A 25,366-nucleotide genomic window follows, 5' to 3' on the forward strand; every position below is an offset into this window, starting at 1 on the left:
AGAAGATAGATCACTAATTTTAAAATTTTTATCAATTAGGCTAAATTGTATATTTGTATATAGACCAATAAAGTAATTATTTTTGTTTTAGTCCATTGATAATTATGAATTGAGTCTTTTTTTTATAATACATCAAATTGAGTCAATTTACTATGGATCATCAAACTATATGTTTAATTTTTTGAATGTTAAATAATTAGTACAATAAAAAATAAATAACTTTTTTTGAAAAAAAAATTAAATCAAAGGTGGCTAATTCATATACACACACACAGATATATATATATATATATATATATATATATATAAACTCTCATAATATAAACTAAAATCGTAAAAAATTAGGGGGGGTCAACTTTGTCTTATACATATATTTACATATTATGAATTAAAATTTTCAAAACTTACCCAAGTAGGATTCGAACCTATGACCAATCGGTTAACAGCTGACCGCTCTACCACTGAGCTACTGAGAAATAATAGGAGATTAGATCTCATAGAATTCAATTCCTGTTCTCAACCCATGACCAATATGAGCTAGAAGCTTCCTTCGTAACCCCCAGAATTTCTTCGTAGTGGCTCCCTTCCATGTCTCATTTCAGAGGGAAACTCAAAGTGGCTCTATTTCATTATATTCCATCCATACCCCAATTCCATTCATTTAATATCCCTTTGGTGTCATTGACATAACAGATGTCGTTTCTAGTCTATGTTTCTTTTCTATATATGGAAAGTTAAAAAATCATCATATAATAATCCAGAAATTGCAATAGAAAAGAAATAAGGGAGGTTTGTGATGAAAGGAAAATCCATAGACCGACCCCATCATCTCCACCCCGTAGGAACTACGAGATCACCCCAAGGACGCCTTCGGCATCCAGGGGTCACGGACCGACCATAGAACCCCGTTCAATAAGTGGAACACATTAGCTGTCCACATTGGGTAGTAAGGGTTGGAGAAGGGCAATCACTCATTCTTAAAACCAGCGTTCTTAAGACCGACCAAAGAGTCGGGCAGAAGGGGGGAAGCTCCCCTTGGTTCTGTCATTGCTCTCCGGCTTAAATTCCTTCGCATCCTCGCCCCATATATCAGGGTTATGATGCATTAACATTATTGGCAGCATGAGTAGCACCCCAACCGGGATAGTTAAATTTCCTAATTTAGTTTCTTCGGCAATTCTTCGAGCTGTTGCAGTAATCGGTGGACATAACCTTAAAACCTCCATGTAAGATCATGTTGACCTATGAGAAGAGAACAATATGCCACGGATTTTGGTATAATGCCATGAGGGCCTTTCAAACTTGTCTATTCCATTCTAGCATTTGGTATAATGCATTTAGCTGGGAAAGCCCCCTCTACATGGAATATCCATTCTAACTTTTTTTTTTTGAAATCTCATTCCTCAAAAAAATTTAGAGAAAGTCTTTTCCACCTTTATCCTAAAATACTTAACTAGCAGGATGTCAAATTTATCCTTATATATGTTTATACTGCATCACGATATATTAGCCTATTTATAAGCTCAATTAATATTTGAATGTAAATTTTTATATTACTAATTTTCCTTGTATTTAAAATAATTTTTTATATACTAGAAAACAAATGTTTTAGAATACCTAATTCTTTGACTTTTGAGCAATTGTGCAAGAATTTGAATCTTACCATAATTGAAACTAGATTAAAAATAAATTATAATTGTTTGAATTCATGTAATTTATATTTTACGTTGCTACTTATATTGTTAAAAAATGTAAAATTTTAACAAAAAGCTATAAGACATATTATGTCTTATAAACTAATCCAAAGTAATTAAGTCAAATTTGTATTTAATATATTCCATTATGATATCTAAATTCATTATACCAAATATTGAAAAACGAATAAACATTTTATTCTGACTAGTTAGTTTTCATGTATGGTTCATGTTTGACTTACAGATATTATTAGCATAACACTTGCATTTACTAATAAGAAGGAATAAATGCAAATTAAAATGATAAATAGGGGTTTGAGGTTGACCTTAGCGTTAACATTTATCTCCACTTTATGAATTTTGTTTTGTCCTTATAAAACCTACTTTTACTTTAACTATTTATAATTACCCACGACTATTTTTACTTTTAACTATTTAAATATACATTTTAAACATAATTACCCCTAAACATTATAATTGTTAATATAAACTTATTTTATGAAAAGTATTTAAAAGATTAAAATTTGCTTCAATAATAATTTTTTTTTAAAATATATGATCATAAATATTATGTATTATTTTAATTGCTCATACGTTATGTGTGCATTGAGCACTAATACATGTAAGATTTTCCACATATTAATAGAACTATGCAACTGCACAATTCATTAGGGCCTGATTAAGATTATTAAACTTATCAACAGCTGTAGCCTTTGGATTAACCAAAGCGACAAACAAAACCATTTGCTCTGTACCAAGTTTTGTCATTTTGTCAGTCTGAAAAAAACCGCTTGGCCCGCGGGCCCCATCCTGTCCTCCCACGTGACGAACGCTTTGGACGTGACTACCGTAAGAAGGACAACGTGAGACACGTGCGTTAAAAAATCTATCATGGCTTCAATCAATCATTGTCCAGCCCGGGAAAATACAACACCATGCACTCTTCAATAATTTCTCTTGTAATTGTTCAAAATTTCATCATGTCTAATTAAGTTCCACTGGAGATCGACTTACCACTAAGAAATATTTTTTTTTTAAACTAGCTAATAAAATTTATAGAGTCTACTAATTAATGTTTGAGAACGGCTGTTAAATGATTTTTAAGCCACGACAAGCCATTTGTTTTCTCGATTACCTAAGAAAAAGGAAAGATCTCCTGCAAAATAAAACCAGTAGATGTAATATTTTATTTCTCTCTTAATTATTCGCCATGAGAAAAGAAATACATTACGTGAATCTGTACTGCTATATTCATACAGATCCATTGACATACCAAACTGGGCGGGACTTAAACTAGTTTACAAGCAAAGTTAAGCATAGAAGATGGTGCTTTATTTCGTTAAAAGATAATCTGCTGCCACATACCGGGCTAGCAAGTCAAGTCATATATATGAAACAACAAAAACTATATTATCTTCTGCAAAATCAAGTGAGCTCCATACTGGGGTTGAATTAGTGATATAGCTGTTCCTGTTCGAGGAGCATGAGTATAAGATGGTGAGAGTTCAAAGGAGAAGCGTTGCAGAATCATAGACATTGCCAATTTTGCTTCCAACATGGCAAAATTTTGTCCAATGCAAGTGCGAGGTCCCCAGCTAAATGGAAAGTATGCAACCTGGCCCTTTGTTGCATGTGATACTCCTTCAGCAAACCTCTCAGGCTTGAATTGCTTCACGTCCTCGCCCCATATATCAGGGTCATGATGCATCAGCATTATTGGCAAGGTGATTTGCACTCCAGCCGGGAGAGTTAAATTTCCTAATTTAGTTTCTTCAATAGTTCTTCGACTCATTGTAGCCAATGGTGGACACAACCTTAAAACCTCATGCAAGATCATGGTGACCTATTATATGGGAAGGGGACCCAAAAAAAAAAAGGTGTGAGATAGAGTAATTAGGATGTCTATGCAGACGAGAAGCTTCAAAAAACTTCGTTAATATGTCTCTCCTGCCATTAGTGCAATTTTTCAAATCAATGAAATGATCATTGCTAATTTTATGTTTTTCAAAGAAAGAGATTGGCTTACAATTTTGAGGTGATTTAGCCCATCAAAGTCCGGATCCTTAGTTCCAAATTGTTGCAAGACCTCCTCTCTAGCACGTGCCTGCCATTCGGGGTACCTGCAGAGTAAGACCATTGTCCAGACAAGTAGTGCAGAAGTAGTCTCCTGGCCAGCAAAATAGAACAGCTTGCACTCATCAACAATTTCTTCGGTAGTCATACCAGAGTCCTTGTTTCCATGCTTCTCGATTTCTTGAGAATTGGATTGAAGCATTAATCCCAACAAGTCATCTGAGCCGGCTTCTCCTGCTCTCATTGCCTTTCTTCTTGTGTTGATCATTTCCCTTACTGAACCATTAACTTCTCTGGCAATTTGTTTCATTCTTCTGCTCCTCTTGGTTGGCAAGAACCTAACAAAGATCATAGTTTAGCCAAAAAAAAAAAAAGCAAGAACAAACTATGTTTGCAGCAATGTTTTTGGCTCCATTTTTAAATCACTTAGGCGTATCTCATATGTTAAAATTCCCATCTAAGGCAGTCTTTCATGATCATTGTCCAATCACGATTTTCAAACCATTGATTTCTAGTAGTCACAATTTTCTACAGCACTCAAGAATTCATGATCAGTCTACCTATATCCTGGGATGTTGATGTACACCGACCGTGCTAACTGCATCAAATGCTCAGTTTGCTCTCTCTGGAGCTCAAAGATCCTTCTTCCTTCTTCATAGTTGCTGCCAAATGCTGTACGAGAAATTGCATCGCTGGTAAGAGCCTGAAGATTGGGCCAAACATCCACTTCAGCCAACCCCTTTGGTGAAACAACATTCTCCCATTTCGTCACCATCTCACTTGCACTTTTATAAAAGGCTGGGAGCATAAGCTATTTATCCATAAAAGAAAAGAAAATCAGTGAAAGAAACTACTCCATTGAAGGCTGCTTAGTAAATAAATGATGCAATTGACTAAGGACTGTCAAATACAGATAGTGTTTTCAATTTTAGGATATAATAACTGTGAGTGTGCGAATTTATATCATAATTTTACTGTAATTTACTTGCGCTAACAAGTATTTTTAGGTCACCTGTTAAAAAAAAAAAAAAACCCCATAAAATGATTAAATTAGAGAGAAGAGAACCTTCAATTTCTCAACGTGGAAAGCTGGGTTGAGGAGTTTTCTATGTTTGGCCCATTTTTCTCCCTCATAGGTCACCACTCCTTGAACCAATAATTTTGTAATTGCATTTAAACGGGGCTTAGGGAAAACATCAACCTTTTGTGTAATTTCCTTCATAAGATTAGGGTCCACGATCACCACGGCAGGCGTCGGCCCAAACCATAAATATGTATTTTTACCTGAAAGCCACAGCCACATGGATTAGGAAACGAACCGCAACCACCGCTTTTGCCCCATAACCAAAAAGTATTAGCAACCTAGAGACCTTCCGCTAGGAAAGGATAATAAAATGCAAATGTTTCAAAACATAAAATACAAGGGTAAAATCAACCGTAATCCACTAAAATAATTCAAATTCTTCAAAAACCTTTTTTTTTTTTTTTTGGCATCAATCAAACTAATAAACTGTTTAAAGTAATTCAATCAGCTCATTTCCATCAGAATCTTAGATTAAGTTAGCTGGAAATCTGTTCAAAATGTCAACTACGCGCTATTGGTAAGGATAAAATTGACATTTCTCCTCATCCACCTTCCTAATCGACTAAAATTCTTCATTCTAAATCAAGTTAACTCCCAAAACCTTGAGAATTTGGTGGAGTGCAATTTCAACTCTTTAACTTTTTTCAGAGTTAATATGATGGGATTGATATATAGATTTTAAACGATTGGGAAGGATGGATGAGACAAAATGTCATTTTTGTTCCTGCCAAATTGCACACATCCGTTAGCTTGACGAGATGGACTGATTGAAACTTTTGAGTACTATAATGACACAAAAAAAAAAAAAGAAATAATCTTATATATATGTCAGTGTATGCATTATTATCATTAGATATATGATACATGTACAAAATTTAAATTTGAAATTTAACATTTGCTCACGTGTCATCCGTCTAATTACGATAGAATATACACTGACAATGTATATAAAATTTTTTCAAAAAAAATTAATGGTTTCTATGAGAATTTTTGAAATAGTTTAGTGGGTTATAGTGCACTTTATCCAAAAAAGAATTAATAAAAAAAGATTCACAAGAATAATAAAGCAAACAAACCAAAAATAGAATTTAAAAGAAAAAGAAAGAAAACTTGAAATCTAAAGTTCATTGGGAGCACGGATTTTTGTCGGAACTTTAATCCTTATTTTGTTTATTTGATGATTTGATCCAATTTAATCTGATCATAATTGACTACAAATTTACCATGCCAATATTCTCTGTCTTAACTCTAGAATTCCAATTTGACTAAATTATTGAATTTAAACTAATAGCTGGAAAACAAACTAATTTTACAGTTCATGTATCGATCTTATAGATTTATACATTTCTTTATGCGAATTTCTGTCAAAATATTGGCTTCCCTCAATTAGCATGTCTAATTTGCATAGACAATAAATATTATTCACTATTTTCTCCTTTTTTTTTGGGTAAGTATCTTAGTCACTAATTTTCAACATCGAAAAGAAAAAGGGTAAAAGAAAAGGTAAATGATATTCTATTTAACAAAAGCAGAGAAAAGGGAAAAAAATGGAGATCAAATGAGGGACGAACGTGGTTATGAGGCAAAGAAATGAAAGCAGAGTTGATAAGAACAATGAATACTACCATATTTCTTAATGGCTCCAAGATATTCAGGAATAACTCTTGGTACGATGTCGTCGGAGAGTCTAAGATTCTTGGAGTGGGCTTCTGTGTACAAGGCCGATATATCTTTGAAGTCTCCATGGAGCCGCTTGTAAGGGTTTCCCCTGAAACCTTGCTCTTTCAGACGTTTCTCCAGCTTCTTCGGCCTAAACCATACCCAGTTCAAAGCTTTCCATGATACTGCTACTACCAGAAGAAGAAGAAGAAGAAGACAAGAAGAATACACAGTAAAGGTTGATGGATTGGTGGTTTCCATGTTGTGAATTTTGTGATGGCTTCCGTGTAAAATTTCGACCTTTCTTGTGTGCATATTTATATTCGAGTTGGGGCGATGATAACCTTGGTTTTGTTTGCATGGCTATTCATTTACTAGTTTTATAGCTTTGACGTCACGTGTCAGGCAGTTGAGACTCGTTATTTTGCTGTTATGTTTGTGTTTTTATTCTTTGTTAGATGTAGTAGTCATACGTGTGAGTGTGTGTTTTTTCCTAATTGCACAAATAAACATGCCCTGAAATCAGGTTATCTAACATTTTTAATGTAGCATTAATCAGTAACCAATGCCTAGAATCAGGTAGAATTAATAGGCATGGTAATCTAACTACAAGGCATGCCTAAAATCAATAAGTAATGCCTAAAATTAGGTAGAACTAAAAGGCATATGGCTATCCATGTAATGTGTAGCCTTGCTTATTAGTCACATTACTTCTCTAAGATAAGCAATTTGACAATTTCCATTTTTTTTTGACAATTTTTGTTTGCTAGTACTTCACATTTAACAGTCTTATAGAAGAAAAAAATAAAGAAAAACAATTATAAAATGGGTTTATCATTTTCTTTTGTTTGCTAGACTTGAACGAGCATTCAAACATATTTAAAAATATTTCAAACCAACGTAAAATTGAATTAATCTTTTTTGTATGTTCAATGGCTTTTTCTTTTACATTAATAGGTTTGGATGCATGACACATAATTTTTATTCAATTCTAGCCCACCGTGACCTTCGTTTGTATATACTATCATTTCTCCTAATCAAGATTTCATGTTGGATCCTATTCTTTTTAGTTGCAATTTAGATGATTGTTTGATTGATAGATTAAAAGTGTTCGGGAATGGAGGGAGCAACAATGGTTTCTTTGGACTGGACATCATCTATTGAAAATGAGTCTCGAACTCTCAATGTTGAACAACTTCAATTTGCAAGGGTAAATATACATATTTTCTTATTTTCCTTTCTTTCTTCCTTTTTTTTGGGAGATTTTGATGATTTTGGTTCTGATAATTTGTATAAGAAGCAGCACTTTATGTGGTGAGTACGAGGAGCATGGAAGAAGCTCTTTGAATTTCATTAAGATAATGGCTTAGATATATACTAATACAATATCTAACGATTTCTTTAGGTTAAAATTTTTCTTTTGTACTTTCTAGATTCTTTGGATTTATAATTCTTACTTATTTGATGATTCTTTTTGGTACTTGGTTGGTGATTTTTTTTTTTTTTTTTTGTAATCTGTATCATGAGCTGCAAAATTATAGGTTATTTTGTCTTTTTTAAACCATGTGCTAAAATAGATGAGCTTCTCTTTTTCTTTTTCTTTTTTAAATAAAAGTGGTATTCAAAATCAAGAGATAGTTGGAATCTTTAAATGGTGAAATCCAAATCGACTTGTGTTTAAGGATAGGTTAGAATAAAATGCTAAGAAATAACCGATGGAGCTATTCTATAAATGGGTAACAAACTCGTGTTGAAGGTTAAAAAATACATATTTATAGAATCATTTTTTTCATATTCGGAAGAAAAAAGCTGGACCTACTGTAAAAGTTCAAAAACGATAATCCATTTCTTAAATTGCATATTTTTTATGAAGAAAGTTTATCCTTTTGCCAAAAAAAAAAAAAAATGTTTACATAGAGATCCCTTTTTTTTTCGCAAAACAGAAGGACCCTCTGACCATTCTAACTCAAAATACAACCGGGCAGCAGCTTGCAAGGGAGTGCAAGGTTCCCTTGTACCATTCGTGTGGCAGTAGTTGGTGGTGGGATAGCCAAAAGACCAAAACACCACCAATTGAGTCAGCCGAAAGACCAAAATACCCCTCAACTGAAGCATGCTTTCTTATCCAAGATGATTGGTCTTTCATGTTATCGTTTGTCAATCTAGGAATATCTTTTTCGCAGGAAAATTAGGAAAGAATAGTAGTTTGGGAAGGAGACAAAAAAAACGTAAAAAAGAGGGAGTTGTTCCCTTGACTTTGGAGAGTAACATATCTGCTTGAGGGGAGACTATCTATCCATCCGTCGTTTGTTCTTTTGGCCAAGGAGCGGAAGGCTTTTTTTTTTCTCTTTTGATTTTTCGAACGTTCATGTACTCAACGATGAGCAACTAATTTCCTCTCTCTAATTTGGTTTAACTACAACTGTGAAATCTTATTATTTTTATTTATTTTTTTATTCATTAATATTCAATGTTTCTGATTTAATTTCTTATGATTATTTTGTTATGTAAATATCATGGGTCTGATATTTGAATTAACCTAATAATCAAATATCATATTAATTAATTAAATCTGTAATTGTTTGATTGGTTAATATTAGTGACGACTAACGTGATTAATTTCATGTTAGAGAAACATATGATCTAATTTAAATAAACCTTGGTTGTGAATTTATTGATTAGAATAGGATTTTTCTAGTTTTTAATACAATGAAAAAATTAAATTCTACGGACGTACCTAGAGTTTTTTTTTATTAGAAAAGTAATTAATGGGCGTGACTTAACTATCGACACAGTAAGAAAAATCTGATGACAAAGCCATTTGTCATCACTTATTTGGCAATTATAACCTGCTTGTTAACGAATAAATGAAATAGTTATTGCATCAAATGAACAGTTGTGTGTACCACTTACGAAGTTTCCTTCTTCGCTAGAGTTTGCTTATTATTAAATTAATTTAAATTTTCTTTCGTTTGATTGCTTTTAGTTAAATTGATCTTTTTATTTCAATATTTTAAAACACCCATTTAATTCTTGTTTGGAAGGAAATAAAATTCAGGCCTGTTTGACAAGTGAGTTTTTTGGGTGTTTGTCTAAAACTTTACTATAGTTTATTGTAGAAGTTTTTAAAAAAAATTTTGAAGTATGTAAATTTTTGAATATTTTGAAATGTATAATTTAAAAACTTTAAAAATTTTTTAAAGTTACTGTAGCTAAATTTTTTAAAAAACTTATAGCAGATAAACTTGACAAAAAATTCAAGTGCCAAACCGGGCCTCAGTTCTTGAGAAAACGATCCTACTCACCGTGTACTTGAAATTAAAATTTTAGAATATAAATTTTAATTTCGGTGATTTGATACCCATCATAGCATGGTCAGATGTTCTGTTCTAGAAGAATAGAAAAGACTAGACAATCAAACGAGCACTCAATTTCAACAAATTGATTACGATTGTTCTGGTAACAATCAAGCTATGTCAGCAGTTATTGAAGGCAAGTCATAATGTGAGCAGCCAGAAGAAACAATTGAAAGGGATCGTTCTAGGGTAGGTACGCTTTGACCGTGCGCCTACCGTGGGAACGTGCTCAGAGATGGACACATGTACTGATCACTAATGTAGTGGACCTTGTAGAGGAAAATTGTCATTAGAAGTCAGGTTATTATCATTTTACTCCTTAAACTATATTACTATTATCAATTTATCTTATTATGTTATCTTTTAGTCATTTCACCTAGGGGTGGCAATTTTCGACACGACCTGAAAACAAGACACGAACCTAACACGAAATTAATGGGTTTGGGTTGAGGTTTCGGGAATTCGGGTCAGAATCGGGTTGGACCCGATGAACCCGAAAAGAAAACAGGTCGATTTCGGGTCAACCCGTGGTGACCTGATATGACCCGATATGACCCATTAACGAATTAAAAATAATTTAATAAACATAAAAATAATTTAATCTAACTAAACTAAGTTATTCTTTTTTTCAAAGGCATTAATTACTTAATTCTAAATGAATTTATTTAATTTGTGTGAAGTTGAAATTATTATATTTGGACAAATAATATATTATATTATTTTTTACTTTTATGCTGTTTTAATTTATTTTATATTTTGTTTGGGATAAAACACTTTTACGGTATTTAATTTATTTTAGATTTGGTTTGGAATTATTTATTTAAATTTTTATTACTTGATTATGTAATTAGTTTTATGAGAAATTGATTTTATTAGAAATTACAGTGATAAATTAATAAATTAAAATTAAGTTTCGGGTCATTTCGGGTCGACCCGCCAACCTGAAATTTTCGGGTTCGGGTCAGCATACCTGACCCGTCACGGGTTGGCGGGTCGGGTTCGGGTCGACAGATTTTCTGACGGGTTGACCCGAACCCAACCCGCCAACCTGATTTGGACCCGAATTGCCACCCCTAATTTCACCTTATAGAAAATTCAACTGTTGATAAATTTTTGATAAAAATATCTTTTATTTTATAGTATTACTATATTGTTATTATCACTTTATCCCTTTAAATTATAGTGATGTAGTCGCTTTACTATCTTCTAGATGTTTTACCCTATCATTAATCTAAAAAATATGTTAAAATATGGTTAAATGTATTTATTTTTTATATATAATTAAAAATAAAAAGTTGAAATAATTATTCTTCCTTTTTTTCACTCTAAGATTCCAAAAACATAAAAATAAAAATGTATTCTCAAATTTCTTTTTTCACACTTATTATACTTGAAAAAGAAAAGTAGATAGGACAGAAGTAGACAAAAATTAGATTTTGCAAAGAAAAAAAATAAAAAAATCTAATACTATCGTATTACTTTAATGTCTTAGGGATTAGGATTGAAATTGGGTAATAAACAGAAAAATAAATTAATTTTAAAATAATAAAATTATTGAATTCTTTCTTGTTTGTATTAAAAAAAGAAGTGAGCTCTCTCTCTCGCCACTCTAAATTTTTTTTTTTATATAAAAAAATGAGGGTACTATTTTCTAAAGTTTTTTAACTTGTTAAATTGGTTTAATGGTGGAATAAATTGACTAAAAAATAATTTTATGGGGTAAATTCATAATAAGATTATAATTTATGGGGATAAAGTGATATTAATTTTAAAAGTTAAACATGTCTTATCATTTGAATTAATAAATCGTTAAGTTTAATCGTTAGCTTTGGAAGTAAAATGACTAAAAAATAACGTTAAAGAGAAAATTGATAGTGACGCCAAATGTTAAGGAGATACCGAGATAGGAAGGATTGAGTGATAATAACCCTTAGAAGTCACACGCGCATGCCCAACTCGGGGTGGGTCGTGTGGTGTGTTGCTCCTCTTTAGGATATGGCCACCAAGGATCGAGTTTCAAAATTAATGTGTTCGAGAGGAATGGGTCTCTCTTTTCGGGCCGCAGGAGATTAGTCGGGTCGAAAGTCCAGATACTCCTGTGTAAAAAAAAAGAAAAAAAAAGTCACGCCCATGAATTGAGTGCAAGAACCAATGGATTTCGAGGACAGTAAACTGCAATAAAACATGTCTGGTGGCGGGGAGGATGTACATGTGCCTCTTTAAGTACAATGAAATACCGCCTTCTTTCTCTGATGGGAGCCTTTTCTCTCTTGGAGAAAGAGCTTTTCTCTACTTAGGTAGGAGTTTCAAACTCTCAAAAAAACCTCAAATTCAAAATCCTTCAAAAGTTCAAGACCCTTCAAAATTCAAGAACCAATTGGACACCCAGATCTGCTACAATTTCAGCGAACAAGAAACATTAAGGCAAACGACACGGTAGGATCTGGTGAGGCTGCCATCAAAACAGAAGAAATACAACCACAAAGGGAACATATGGAGAAAAGATGAATTAATGGCAAACAAAAAGGACCACAAGCACTAAGAGAGAGAGCCAGGAAACCACTATCATGGGACGGACCACGGGCAGGAACGGTTGCTAGCGGTTTTGTGCATTTTACACACCGCGTAATTTTGTTTGCATATGGCGTAACTTTATTTGCACAACGTGTAACTTTAAAACAAAATTTTGTGAGTCTCACACACGTTATAAGAATCAATGTATAAAAAAGTGATCTAGATCTTATAATTTTTTGTGACCAAATCTTGGCTCTTAACTGCTCCTCTTCTAGATGATCGCTCCTGCCCCTCATCCATCACGGGACATGTGGAAGACTGATTCAGCTCACATAAAAAAATCCCTCGGGTAATTGGTCTTGAATCCTTGGCTGCTTTCTCTTCATTTATTCCTGCATTTATGACTCTTTTAGCTTCTGTCAGTCTACTAGTTGGACATGAGTTCTCTTCCTAACTTTTCCTTTAGAATTCTAGAAGAGTCACCTAGGTTCTGTCAGTATAGTTGGTTTTGATCTACCTTTTCGTCTTAGTTGTCCTAACATACTCCCAATAGTCCTGCCCTAGCTGGAGTACAGGAAGTTCTGCTCCTCTTTTTGCAGATTTGGTTAGCTCCCAACACTGAGTGCTTAGGCTGAAATTCCCACTAGTATCCTAATCAAAATGGCAGATAAGATATAATGCAGAAATTTGCTCTAAACAACATGGAATCTGTCGGAACTGATCTAGACAGTGGGGATCTGAGACCTGGACTTGTTGAAAGGTAAACATTCTTCAATTGAGATAAAAGTATTCGAGGAAAAGAAAAGGAAAAAGATGAAAAACGTTCCACTTGTTTCTTGCAGCCAAAAAGAAGAGGTGCCTAATGACTGCTAACTCGTCTTCTGCTTGGAGAGAGAGAGAATAAAGAAAACGATAATGCCTGTCCCTTTTTTTCATTTCCTACTAACACTGAACTACTCCTAATTCAAATCAAATTGTTCCAACTATGTTAACGAAAAGGAAGAGTCAACATAGACAAAATAGTCTAGCTTTCTAGTAGGGATAAAATATTTTATCCCTGTGGTGGAACATCTGATTCATATGACTTCAACTCGCGACTGGATATTACGCGCCAGCTCTTGAGTTTTCCGGATGTGCATAATTTTTAACTTTGACGTGCTTACACCGGACAACAAGTTGAGTAAATAATCACGCTTTTTTATTATTTTTTTGTTCCAAATCCCTACAATCGACAATAATTATCAAAAATAAATAGAATATACCAATTAACTCAATATTTGATAAAATAAAAGAGATAAATCATTATGAAATTAATAACAAAAATGCAACGTATCAATAATAGGGAAAGTGAAAGGGGAGAAAACGGGGAACTACACAGACATGAAAATTTTTGTGGTTAGTGTGTGGAACTACCCAAAGGACCCTGGAGTGGCAGAACTGGGACCAAACCTATTCCAATTTACAATCCCGGATGAGAAATGAAGAACAAGGATACTCACAGGGGGACCATGGATCTTGCACAATCAAATCCTAGAACTCAATGAGTGGTATAAAGGAATTGAGGAGGATGAAACTACATTTCATGTTGCACCATTGTGGATACAAGTTTGGAACTTGTGTCTACACTGAATTTTCATGAGGTCAAGGACGTGATCATCCCCCAAACAAGTGGGAAGGAAGGGAGACACTTAAAGTTGCTGGCTCTGGTGGACATCTCCCAATTACTGATGAGAGGAACCACTGTCAGAATGAATGGAATAATCAAATGGGCAAAATTTAAATATGAAAGATGCCCAGACTTTTGTTACCATTGTGGGATTACAGGACATAGTGAGAGGACTTTGCAAGGTACACATGAATATCCAACATGAACAGCAGGAAAACCAATATGGTCCATGGATGAGAGCTTCAAATGAAAGGGTGTCACCTCAGAAAGAGACAATAGTGAACAACTATGGCTCGAACAAGGTTCACCGGGGAGTACAAAATGGGGAATTAGTCAAGAGAGACATGAGGAATGCAACAACTAGCAAGATGAGGCCCAGCAGTCATGAGCGGGTCCCTTCATGACTGCTCAAATTTCTAAAACCACTTAAAGACAAGCAATAAAATGGACCCTTTATGACTATCCTAATTTCTAATATTAATACCAAAAAAAGATAAACAACAAAAGGGTCCATTTACGGCTTTCTTGGACCCGTGGCAATAATTCTTTAATTTTCTCCCCCTCAAATTCTAGAATCTCCATTGTTTGACCAAATTTTAAAGTAATTGCTGGAAAATAAATGTAATTTGTAGTTCACATATGGTAGGTCTCTTTTTTAAAAAAAAATTTATTTACAAAAACTTGTGTAAGTTCGATTTGCAGTCTATTTATCGACTATATAACATATAATATATGCAATAATCACATGAATTTTCTGACTTTTATCATCCTTCATTCATCATCAATTCTCTTACACAACCTTACTCAAAGTGACCATTGCATATAGCACATTATATGCAAGAACATCCACAAGCATATTCGTTCAACCAAGTCTAAACAAGTTTATTTAAAAACAATAACAAGAATTGTAACTCAATAATACTACAAACTAATCGAAACTTAACTTGCAATTGGGTTTGATGATATGGTGGAAAGGATTGTAAATAGGAGATCATTAGTTATAGACCTCTCACTTACAAAAAAAAAAATTAAAATGGTGTAATGAATATGAAGATATAATAAACATATGAATTTTTTTAAGCAAATTTCAAAATAATAGCTTCCACCAATTAACAAGTCTATTATTTAAATTACTAGGAGAGGAATGCCTGCGCATCGCGGGAGTATTTGGTACTTGTGGTTAAAGAAGATTTTTCATTGGACAAATAATAATACATTTTGAAAAGAAACAGTTATGAAATATGACAAAAAAAAGTTTGGAATTCATTGTCCAGTTCTAAAGAAGCTAGAGTCTGATACTTTATATATATAAAACGTGTTCAACACCAACATATAGTTTGAGTATTTGTCCGCGCATCACACTTATGAAGTCCTAAAGGTCAGAAGAATAAACTATGAAGAAATACCTTGGAATCTGGGACACCCTCAAGAGTCTCCTTCTCTAATAAAAGCGCAACAAATCCAACAATATTCTTTGCTTTCCTATATGTTTCAACAGCTTAACAGTTCACCAAACAATTGACTTCCGCCATTTCTAACATATGTAGTTTACAATATTTTTTTTCCTTTTTCACGGCTCAACTAACAATTGCCTTCCAATCTACGAAAGTAAGAAAAAATACAAAGAGCAAAACAAGTAGTCATGGGGTGAGATTCTTGCCAGCTAGGTAGTAGTAAATTTTGTAGAACCATCAGATCCCTAGGCCATCATGGTTACCCTCACCGTTCTTCCTGCCTTTGTCCAAGTTCATTTGCAGCATCACTCCATCCTCTGTTCCTTCTCTTCCCCATTGCAACTGCTAAACACAGCAAGTCAAGTTTCATTAGAAACAAAAGAAAATAGATGTGATCAAACAAAAACAAAAAGTAATATAGTAGATTAAATGATTAGGTTTGGTGGATTTTGGGCTTATGTTCGGTGCATTCAAATGTTTCTACTATAGGCAATTTGAGACTTTGTGGCGGCGGTGATAGGGTGTTAATTGTTGGTTATTTTATTGTTAATTTTTTCCTTTATCCTTACCAAATATTGTTTTAATTATTAATATTTACTTATATTTGGTATTGGACTCAATTTCAGGAAGTGAAACAGAAAACTACAAAAATGAGGGACTTTTTGGAGATAATTGGGATTTCAAACAACCGGGCCCACATGGTGCTACAAAGAGATTGTATTTCCTTTGCTGATTAGGAGATTGGAGTCCTACGGGCAATAGGAAACTAAAAGCAAGGAATTCGGTAGAGCCCCACCTTTGGTTTGATTCTCAATTCCAGCGGGGACCACAGGGATAAGAAGCTTTAGTCATTGTTGGCTTTAAAAAGGAGACAAACGTACAGAGAACTCTGATCAATCAATAGTTTTAGTTTAGGCTTTTAGCATAGTTTTAGTTTTTCTTTTCTTAGCTTTTTCGCATGGTTGTTCTCCATTAATGAAGGACTAACCTCTTAATTCTAGTCAAGGGGACAACTGAAGACTTGGTTCAACAATTACTGTGAGATCGAAATTATTTTAATCGCTTCCTCATTTATTGGTATTCATGTGTTTCCTGTTTTTAATTGTTATAGTCCTTATGTATGATTGATTAGTGCGCAATAATTAATTATTCATATAGGTTATTTTGCTAAATAGAGGTAATTGAATCCGTAATTGTTCGTTATCTCTATCTTAGTAGCAACTGGCGTAATTGGGTTTATGTCAGGGGAGCATACGATCTAGCTTAAACAAACCCTCGTAGCGTGCCCACGCCAGAGGGAAAGAAATTTTCGTTCAAGATCTGCGGACTCTATAGCAGTTAGACGTGCCCACGCTAGGTGGTCACGCTAACGGATCGAGAATTTTCGTCGGATGGTCAAAAGACTAGGGAGCGGTTAGGCATGCCCAAGCCTAAGCTAGAGATTCTTTGAAAAAAAAAATTAAAAATTTTATATTGAGAAAATTCAAAAACTCAAAAAAAAAAAAACATTTTTTCTTCTTCTTCAAAAATTCAAATTTTGGAATTTCAAATTCAGGAAAAAATTTGGAAAAAACATTGAGAAAAAAAAACCCAAAAACTATTTTTTTTTTCCTCTTTTTCTTTTTCTCTTTTCTTTCTTTCTTTCTTTCTTCTTTTTCTTTCTTTCATTCTCTTTTATTCCTCTTTTTCCTCGCTTCCTTCTTCTTCTTCTTTTCTTTTCTTCTTCGACCGAGACCCAAGCCACAGCGCGCCGCATGCCGCCTGAGCTCAACGCTGCCGCGCCGTCGCGCGCAGCCTCCCCTGCGCAACCTCCACCAGCTCCACTCTCTTGACCACCTCCACCTCAGCTCAACCTCTACCAGCTCGCCATCGCCGCCGCCGTCCAGCCCTGAGCTCCACCGCACGGTCGCTCCCACCACTGCAGCAGATCCAGCTCAGCCGCCTGCCCACGCCCCACAGCCCAGCGCCGCAACAGCTTGCTGCTGCCTCCAACCCCACACGACACACAGCGCCCGAACTGCCATCGCCGATCGCCGCCAGTCTCCCAGCTCCCCCTCTGCGCTCTCTCCACTTCGTGAACCAGCCGCACTTAAGCTCACCTCCACCAGCTCTCCCTCGCACGCCACTAGCTGCTCCGCTGCTCGCTCCATTCCCACCTGTCCAAATTGACAGGTGGAGGTATTGAACCTTCAACTTCGATTAGTATTTTTTTTTTCTTTTTTTTTCTTCTGGTTCTGCTTTTGCTAGATTTTGCGCTTGTGTGTCTGGGTTTCTTGTTGGATAACAGAGAGGGTTGTTGTGGGCATTTTCTAGGGTGAATTTTGGACAGATTTGGGTCTAATTGCTACCATATGTGGGGATATTTTCTGATATTTGTTGAATTGTTGGCCGTCTGACCTTCCCTATGTGTATACCAGTGGTACTGGTTGGAGTGTTTTGTTTACATTCATTGATTTTATGTGGTCGCCTGTCTGATTGCGAGCTAATGACCTTGTATTTCTGTTGTTGTTCGCAATTTCACCTGTGGTTGCTGAAATTGCCAATTTCTGGGGTCATTTGCTACTTTTCACAGGTTGGATTTCTTGTTGGATCCAAGAGGGTGATAATTTGGGCATTTTCTAGGGTCAATTTTGGGACAAAATTACGTTTATTTGCTGCTTTGTTTGGGGATATTTTCTGGCATCGATTACATTATTGAGTTGGCCATTTGCTTTAGTTTTTCCCTGTGACTCACCAGTGGTACTGGTTGAGATTTTTGGCCTATCGTTGTGGCTCCTATTTGAAGATTCTTGCTTATTTGAAAGTTTAAGTTCTTGTGATTGGGTTGCTGCCGTTGAATTTAATTCTTTCCTGTCTATGCACCAGTGGTACTGGTTGCAATGTTGCTTTCCATTTCTTAATCCTCTGTGCTGGACTGCCTATTCGATTCTTGAGTTTTGGTGCCTGAACCATTTCTGAAGTGTACCCTTGGCTAGAGTTTTCCCTTAATTATTTCTCTTAATCAATTATTTCCTGCAGTTAATTTATTTAGTTAGTATTTAATCCAAAAACCCCCCATACTTTGGACTCTAGAAGAAACGAATTATCCCCAGTCCCTGTGGATTCGACCCTACTCACCGCTATATATAAAATCTGTATTTTTCTCGAGTAGGTATTTATTATTGCACAGGTTCGGCACCTGTCAGGCGGTGTGGTGCCTTTGTAAACCAAAAGGAACAAAATTAAGACACCCACAAAGAGGAGAAGACTTACGAACAACCAGAGTCTCAAATTTAAAGATGTGAGCTGACACCGCTGCTACACACCAGAAAAACCAACCACATAAACAACAGAATTAAGGAACAAAACTTATCTCAAGCTAAACCACCACAAATAGTTGTAATTGAAGACCATTCTTGAATGCTGAGTATAAAGGGAAAAAAAAATCCCAATCCCAGAAGCAGGGGAGAATCTAAAGAGTGTGAAAGAGAAGGCATTGGAACAACCATAACCGATACTCAGACATTAATTCATTAACATACCCACGTTTATGGCTGTTAAATTGAGATGTAAATGACAGAAAAAATGGGTTGTTTCTGACGTGAGCTTTAACATCTTTGGGAGTTGCGCAAGTGATCGGACATAAGTTGTTTCAAATAAAGAAATATCCTCAAACAGTTATTTTTGCCTCAAAAGTTACACTTCAATTAAATGTGTCTATAATACCATTTCAGTATTTCTACAACATATAAGTTTATATGTGTTGTACTCTATGCAAAAACGGTTGCAAAATAATTACACATTCCACAAATACCCAGTTGTCTTCATAAATCAAAACTTTAAATGTATTAAAATGAGGACATTTTGGTAAACATGCCTAAACACATGCTGTCCTCAGTTGTACCAAAATTTTTAAAAAAACTACACAACATTCCACATTCTCAAAAAGTTCTATTCATCCAGTTGAAATTCAAAACCTCTTTTAACCACAACTCATTCTTATATAGTATAAGGATATCTCATTCAATTTTTTTATGACGTCACAAGGAAAAAGAGAAAAGAATTGGTCACAAATATTTTTTTAATCGATATTGAGTCATAAATCTTGAACAATGTGTGGATGAACAGAATCTGCCTTTTTTTTCTTAAAAACATAAAAAAGGGAAAAAGAAATCATAACAGCAGTGTTTTGAAAATCGAAACAGACCGGCCGGTTTGATGGGTTGAACCTCGAATCAGCCATGACAGTGGTCCATTCTATACTAAAGTTGAAAGCGTCAAATAACTTATCAAAATTGGTCAAACTCATCAAAACCGGTAAATCTAGTCGAACCGGTGATTCTCGATTTTTCAAAGGATTGAACTTGGACCTTTTCTATTAAAGCCTAGCATGGTAACCAGTGCACAATCACATCCAATTAGTCTCTTTTGAGAACACATTTATGTAAAACAAACTTTCATCTTTCTTTCCTCTGTTTTTTTTTTACAAAATTTTATTCTCTCATGACTCTTTTCTTTTTAGTCTTCAACTCTCTTTCTCTATCTCCTCTTTTCTTTTGTCACCCCTTTTTTAATCCAACCTTTTTAGTTTTAATTTATTGATATTTTTTTCCATCTTTTGTTTTTGTCTATTAATTAAAAAAATTAAAAAAGAATTGTTATTCTTTAACCTTAAAAACTGATTATTAAATGCCACAACCACTCACTTTTATCTCATTTTTTTTTCTTCTTATCAAGTTTGCATCTCTATTTTCAATTCTCCTGACTTTCTTCAAACTCCAAAATTCTTTTTTTTTTTAAGTTGCAATTTCTAAATTCCAAAAACGTGAATTAAAATTTAAACTCACAATGTCTAATTCTCATAGACGTGAGTTTTATATAATTTCAAAATACTGTGGTATTTTTAGATTGGATTTAAGATTATTTTTTTGGTAGATATAATTGAGATTGAGATGACATTTATTTGTTTCTACTCATAATTTAAAAATTTTATTTTTGAAAATCCAAATTCTTTGAAAATATTAAATTTTTTATCATATAAAGTTTTAAATTAGTCCACTGCATGTCTTATTTTGTGTATATATATTTATATAAATTATTTTGTAAAAAATTCATTGAACCGGTCCGACCGATTGAATCTTGACCCGAATACCTCACCTGTTCAATTAACGGTTTGAGTTTTAAAATATTGCACAGGAGTTAGAGGGATGAATATTGAGGTGATGAAGTAGAGGTGATAAGAACATACCATATTTCCCAAAGGCTCCAAGATATTGAGGCATAACACTTGGTAAGGTGTCGTCAGAGATATTATTATTCTTGGTTTGGGCTTCTTTATGCAGGGTTGACATCTCTTTGAAGACTCATGGAGCAGCTTGTAAGGGTTTCCTCTGAAACCCTTGTTCTTTTAGAAGTTTCTCGAGCTTCCTCGGCCTAAACCATACCCAGTTCAATGCTTGCCATGACACTACTACTACTAGAAGAAGAAGAAGAAGAAGACAAGAAGAATATACAGTAAACATTGACACATAGATGGTTTCCATCATGTGTTTTTGTTTTGTTGGTTTTCTTGTGAGATTTCTACCTCTGTTGTGTGTATATTTACATTGGAGTGGGGGCTATGCATCCATTTACTTCAAGACAAAGGAAATGATTAAGAAATAAAAGAGATGATAATTATCGAAAGTGAAGGGAGAAAATTTGACCTAGATGATGTTCCTATGTGGCTATGATACATCAGGTGGAGCCTATTCCCAAATTTTGGATTTTAGAGCAATTATCCGGTGCAGATAAAGCTGGATCCTATAAATTTGAAACTTGTTACTAAAGTCAAATTTTTTTGTTCCATGTTCTTTAAAACTCTGAACATTTATTTTTCTTTTCCTTTTTTCTTGGGATCACAAAAAAAACTGAGTATTTGTTTCATCAAACTAAAGAACCCTTATAAAGTAATCTTAGTATATATAAAACCTCGTGTCTAAGCTACGCTAACTTGTAATAATGTTTGATGAATTTTCATCTCTTTTGTCAACTATTCTTGTTCCATAATTTATAGTGGTCGTCGGGGATGACAAGTAGATTTTTAAAAAAAAAATCACAAAAGAAGTAAGAATGTATGAAATATTGTTTGCTTTTAGGATAATAAGAAGTTGACCCAAAACTAACAGAAAATGCGTTGCAAAATCTCCGCCAGCACGTCCTTGCTAGTCCGGGTACATGCTGAATGAGATCATTGTCCAAACAAGCAGCACAGCAATGGTCTCGAGCCCAGAAAAATACAACGCCTTGCACTCCTCAATAACTTCTCTTGTAATTGTTCAAAATTTCATCATGTCCAAGTTCCAAAGGAGATCGACTTACCACTAAGAAATATTTTTTTAATACTAGCTAATAAAATTTATAGAGTCTACTAATTAATGTTTGAGAACAGCTGTTAAATGATTTTTAAGCCATGACAAGCCATTTGTTTTCTCGATTATCAAAGAAAAAGGAAAGATCTCTTGCAAAATCAAACCAATAGATGCAATATTTCTCTCTTCATTCGCCGTGAGAAAAACATTAGCATTCTGTTTCAATGCATAGTATCCAAATCTTCATTCTCTTGCAAAATCTGTACTGCTATATTCAAACAGATTCATTGACATATCATATTGGGCGAGACTTGAACTAGTTTACAAGCAAAGTTAAGCATAGAAACAAAAACTATATCTTCTGCAAAATCAAGTGAGCTCCAGACTGGGGTTGAACTAGTGCTGTAGCTGTTCCAGGAGCATGAGTATAAGACGGTGAGAGTTCAAAGGAGAAGCGTTGCAGAATCATAGACATTGCCAATTTTGCTTCCAACATGGCAAAATTTTGTCCAATGCAAATGCGAGGTCCCCAGCCAAATGGAAAGTATGCAACCTGGCCCTTTGTTGCATGTGATACTCCTTCAGCAAACCTCTCAGGCTTGAATTCCTTCACATCCTCGCCCCATTTATCAGGGTCATGATGCATCAGCACTATTGGTAAGGTGAGTTGCACTCCAGCCGGGAGAGTTAAATTTCCTAATTTAGTTTCTTCAATAGTTCTTCGACTCATTGTAGCCAATGGTGGACACAACCTTAAAACCTCATGCAAGATCATGGTGACCTATATATGGGAAGGGGACCCAAAACAAACAAAAAAAAAAAAAGAAAAAAAAGGTGTGAGATAGAGTAATTAGGATGTCTATGCAGATGAGAAGCTTCGACGAACTTCGTTAATTAGCATGTCTCTCCTGCCATTAGTGCAATTTTGCAAATCAATGAAATGATCATTGCTAATTTTATGTTTTTCAAAGAAAAAGATTGGCTTACAATTTTGAGGTGATTTAGCCCATCAAAGTCCGGATCCTTAGTTCCAAATTGTTGCAAGACCTCCTCTCTAGCACGTGCCTGCCATTCGGGGTACCTGCAGAGTAAGACCATTGTCCAGACAAGTAGCGCTGAAGTAGTCTCCTGGCCAGCAAAATAGAACACCTTGCACTCACCAACAATTTCTTCGGTAGTCATACCAGAGTCCTTATTTCCATGCTTCTCGATTTCTTGAGAATTGGATTGAAGCATTAATCCCAACAAGTCATCAGAGCCGGCTTCTCCTGCTCTCATTGCCTTTCTTCTTGTGTTGATCATTTCCCTTACTGAACCATTAACTTCTCTGGCAATTTGTTTCATTCTTCTGTTCCTCTTGGTTGGCAAGAACCTAACAAAGATCACAGTTTAGGAAAAAAAAAAAAAAAAAGCAAGAACAAACTATGTTTGCAACAATGGTTTTGGCTCCATTTTTAAATCACTTAGGCGTATCTCAAATGTTAAAATTCCCATCTAAGGCAGTCTTTCATGATTATTGTCCAATCATGATTTTCAAACCATTGATTTCTAGCAGTCACAATTTTCTACAGCACTCAAGAATTCATGATCAATCTACCTAAATCCTGGGATGTTGATGTACACCGACCGTGCTGCCTGCATCAAATGCTCAGTTTGCTCTCTCTGCAGCTCAAAGATCCTTCTTCCTTCTTCATAGTTGCTGCCAAATGCTGTACGAGAAATTGCATCGCTGGAAAGAGCTTGAAGATTGGGCCAAACATCCACTTCAGCCAACCCCTTTGGTGAAACAACATTCTCCCATTTCGTCACCATCTCACTTGCACTTTTATAAAAGGCTGGGAGCATAAGCTGTTTATCCATAAAAGAAAAGAAAATCAGTGAAAGAAACTACTCCATACTGAAGGCTACTTAGTAAATAAATGATGCAATTTACTAAGGACTGTCCAATACAGAGAGTGTTTTCAATTTTAGGATATCATAAATGTGTGTGTGTGAATTTATATGATAATTTTACTATAATTTACTCGCACTAAAGAGTATTTATAGGTCATCCGTTCAAAAAAAAGATTAATCTTTTCTACACTGTTAGTGTATACACAGATGGAGTTAGATGAATACCACATCATATGAATTTGAAACGCCATAAAATGATTAAATTACAGAGAAGAGAACCTTCAATTTCTCAACGTGGAAAGCTGGGTTGAGGAGCTTTCTCTGTTTGGCCCATTTTTCTCCCTCATATCTGCCGTGTGGATTAACACGGAGCTTCCGGAAAACATCAACCTTTTGTGTAACGGCCTTTATTAGATTAGGGTCCATGATCACCACGACAGGTCTCGGCCCAAACCATAAATATGTAGGATTAGGGGCCCAAAACTGGAAAGTATAAATAGTTAAATGCCTTCCACTAGGAAAGGATAATAAAATCAAGTGTTTCAAAAAATAAAAATAAAAATAAAAATACAAGGCCAAAATATTAAAATAATTCAAATTCTACAAAACTTTTTTTTCCTTTTTTTGCATCAATCAACCTAATAAACTATTTAAAGTGATTCAATCAGCTTATTTCCATCACATTCCATCAAAATCTTCGATTAAGTTAACTGGAAATCTATTCAGAATGTCAAGTACGAGCAATTGTCAGGGATAAAATTGACATTTCTTCTCATTTCAATCTTCATTGTCAAATGACATGCATAATTACTGATAATCAATTAATTATTAGGATGTCCATATTCTAGTAGGACGAAATAATAAATATCAGCTCTATTGAGACCCTTTATGACAATTCTAAGTTGTAAAACAATAACAAACGGAAAAAAAATACGAAAAGACCAAGAAAAACGACTATCCTAAAATACAAAAGCTGAAAGGGAAATCACATACCCTAATACTATAATATTACTACTTTTTTTTTCCTTTCGTATTTAAGTACGAAATACATCAGCCTGAAAAATCAATTGTCCGTGCAGGTTGGAGACATTGTATCTTATTCTCTATTTTCCTTTTTTTTAATATCATAATCACTATCTTTCAACACCGAAAAAGAAAAAGAATAAAAGAAAAGGAGGCAAATGATATTCTATTTAACCAAAAGGAGAGAAAAGTAAAAAAAAAATGGAGATCATACGAGGGGCAAAAGAGGTTACGAGGCAAAGAGATGGAAGCAGAGTTGACAAGAACAATAAATACTACCATATTTCTTAACGGCTCCAAGATATTGAGGAATAACTCTTGGTACGATGTCGTCGGAGAGATTAAGATTCTTGGATTGGGCTTCTGTGTACAGGGTCGACATCTCTTTGAAGTCTCCATGGAGCAGCTTGTAAGGGTTTCCCCGGAAACCTTGCTCTTTCAGACGTTTCTCCAGCTTCTTCGGCCTAAACCATACCCAGTTCAAAGCTTTCCATGATACTGCTACTACCAGAAGAAGAAGAAGACAAGAAGAATACACAGTAAACATTGAGACATAGGTGGTTTCCATGTTGTGTTTTTGTTTTGTTGGTTTTCTTGTGAGATTTCTACCTTTGTTGTGTG

The 25,366-nt window shown here is 34.7% G+C and overlaps 1 protein-coding gene, 1 long non-coding RNA gene and 1 other non-coding gene across 6 annotated transcripts; 1 reads left to right on the forward strand and 2 right to left on the reverse strand.

The window, feature by feature from the left end:
- Positions 1–404: 404 nt before the first annotated feature.
- Positions 405–476, reverse strand: TRNAN-GUU (transfer RNA asparagine (anticodon GUU)). Its single transcript has one exon. It is a non-coding gene; the product is annotated as a tRNA-Asn (tRNA).
- A 2,528-nt stretch (positions 477–3,004) lies between these two features.
- On the reverse strand, positions 3,005–25,366 carry LOC113688012 (cytochrome P450 CYP72A219-like). 4 transcript variants are annotated; one of them, XM_072048923.1, is made up of 6 exons: positions 25,025–25,361; positions 24,327–24,340; positions 24,002–24,205; positions 23,427–23,677; positions 22,817–23,201; positions 22,095–22,610 (listed from the first exon to the last, which is right to left on the reverse strand). In XM_072048923.1, the coding sequence occupies exons 1-6, from the start codon at positions 25,311–25,313 to the stop codon at positions 22,182–22,184; spliced, it is 1,572 nt and encodes a 523-aa protein (XP_071905024.1). In that variant the 5' UTR covers positions 25,314–25,361; the 3' UTR covers positions 22,095–22,181. The 4 variants fall into 4 exon arrangements, with proteins under 4 accessions (XP_071905021.1, XP_071905023.1, XP_071905024.1 ...); XM_072048920.1 differs by lacking the exons at positions 22,095–22,610; positions 22,817–23,201; positions 23,427–23,677; positions 24,002–24,205; positions 24,327–24,340 and adding exons at positions 3,005–3,537; positions 3,721–4,105; positions 4,328–4,578; positions 4,834–5,051 and having other exon boundaries at positions 25,025–25,366; XM_072048922.1 differs by lacking the exons at positions 22,095–22,610; positions 22,817–23,201; positions 23,427–23,677; ... (1 more) ...; positions 24,327–24,340; positions 25,025–25,361 and adding exons at positions 3,005–3,537; positions 3,721–4,105; positions 4,328–4,578; positions 4,834–5,051; positions 6,477–6,771.
- On the forward strand, positions 17,189–21,164 carry LOC113743714 (uncharacterized). Its single transcript, XR_011814383.1, has 2 exons — positions 17,189–17,678; positions 18,073–21,164. It is a non-coding gene; the product is annotated as an uncharacterized lncRNA (long non-coding RNA).

Source organism: Coffea arabica, chromosome 5e (assembly GCF_036785885.1).
Source record: "Coffea arabica cultivar ET-39 chromosome 5e, Coffea Arabica ET-39 HiFi, whole genome shotgun sequence".
In the NCBI taxonomy this organism is placed as follows: Eukaryota; Viridiplantae; Streptophyta; class Magnoliopsida; order Gentianales; family Rubiaceae; genus Coffea; species Coffea arabica.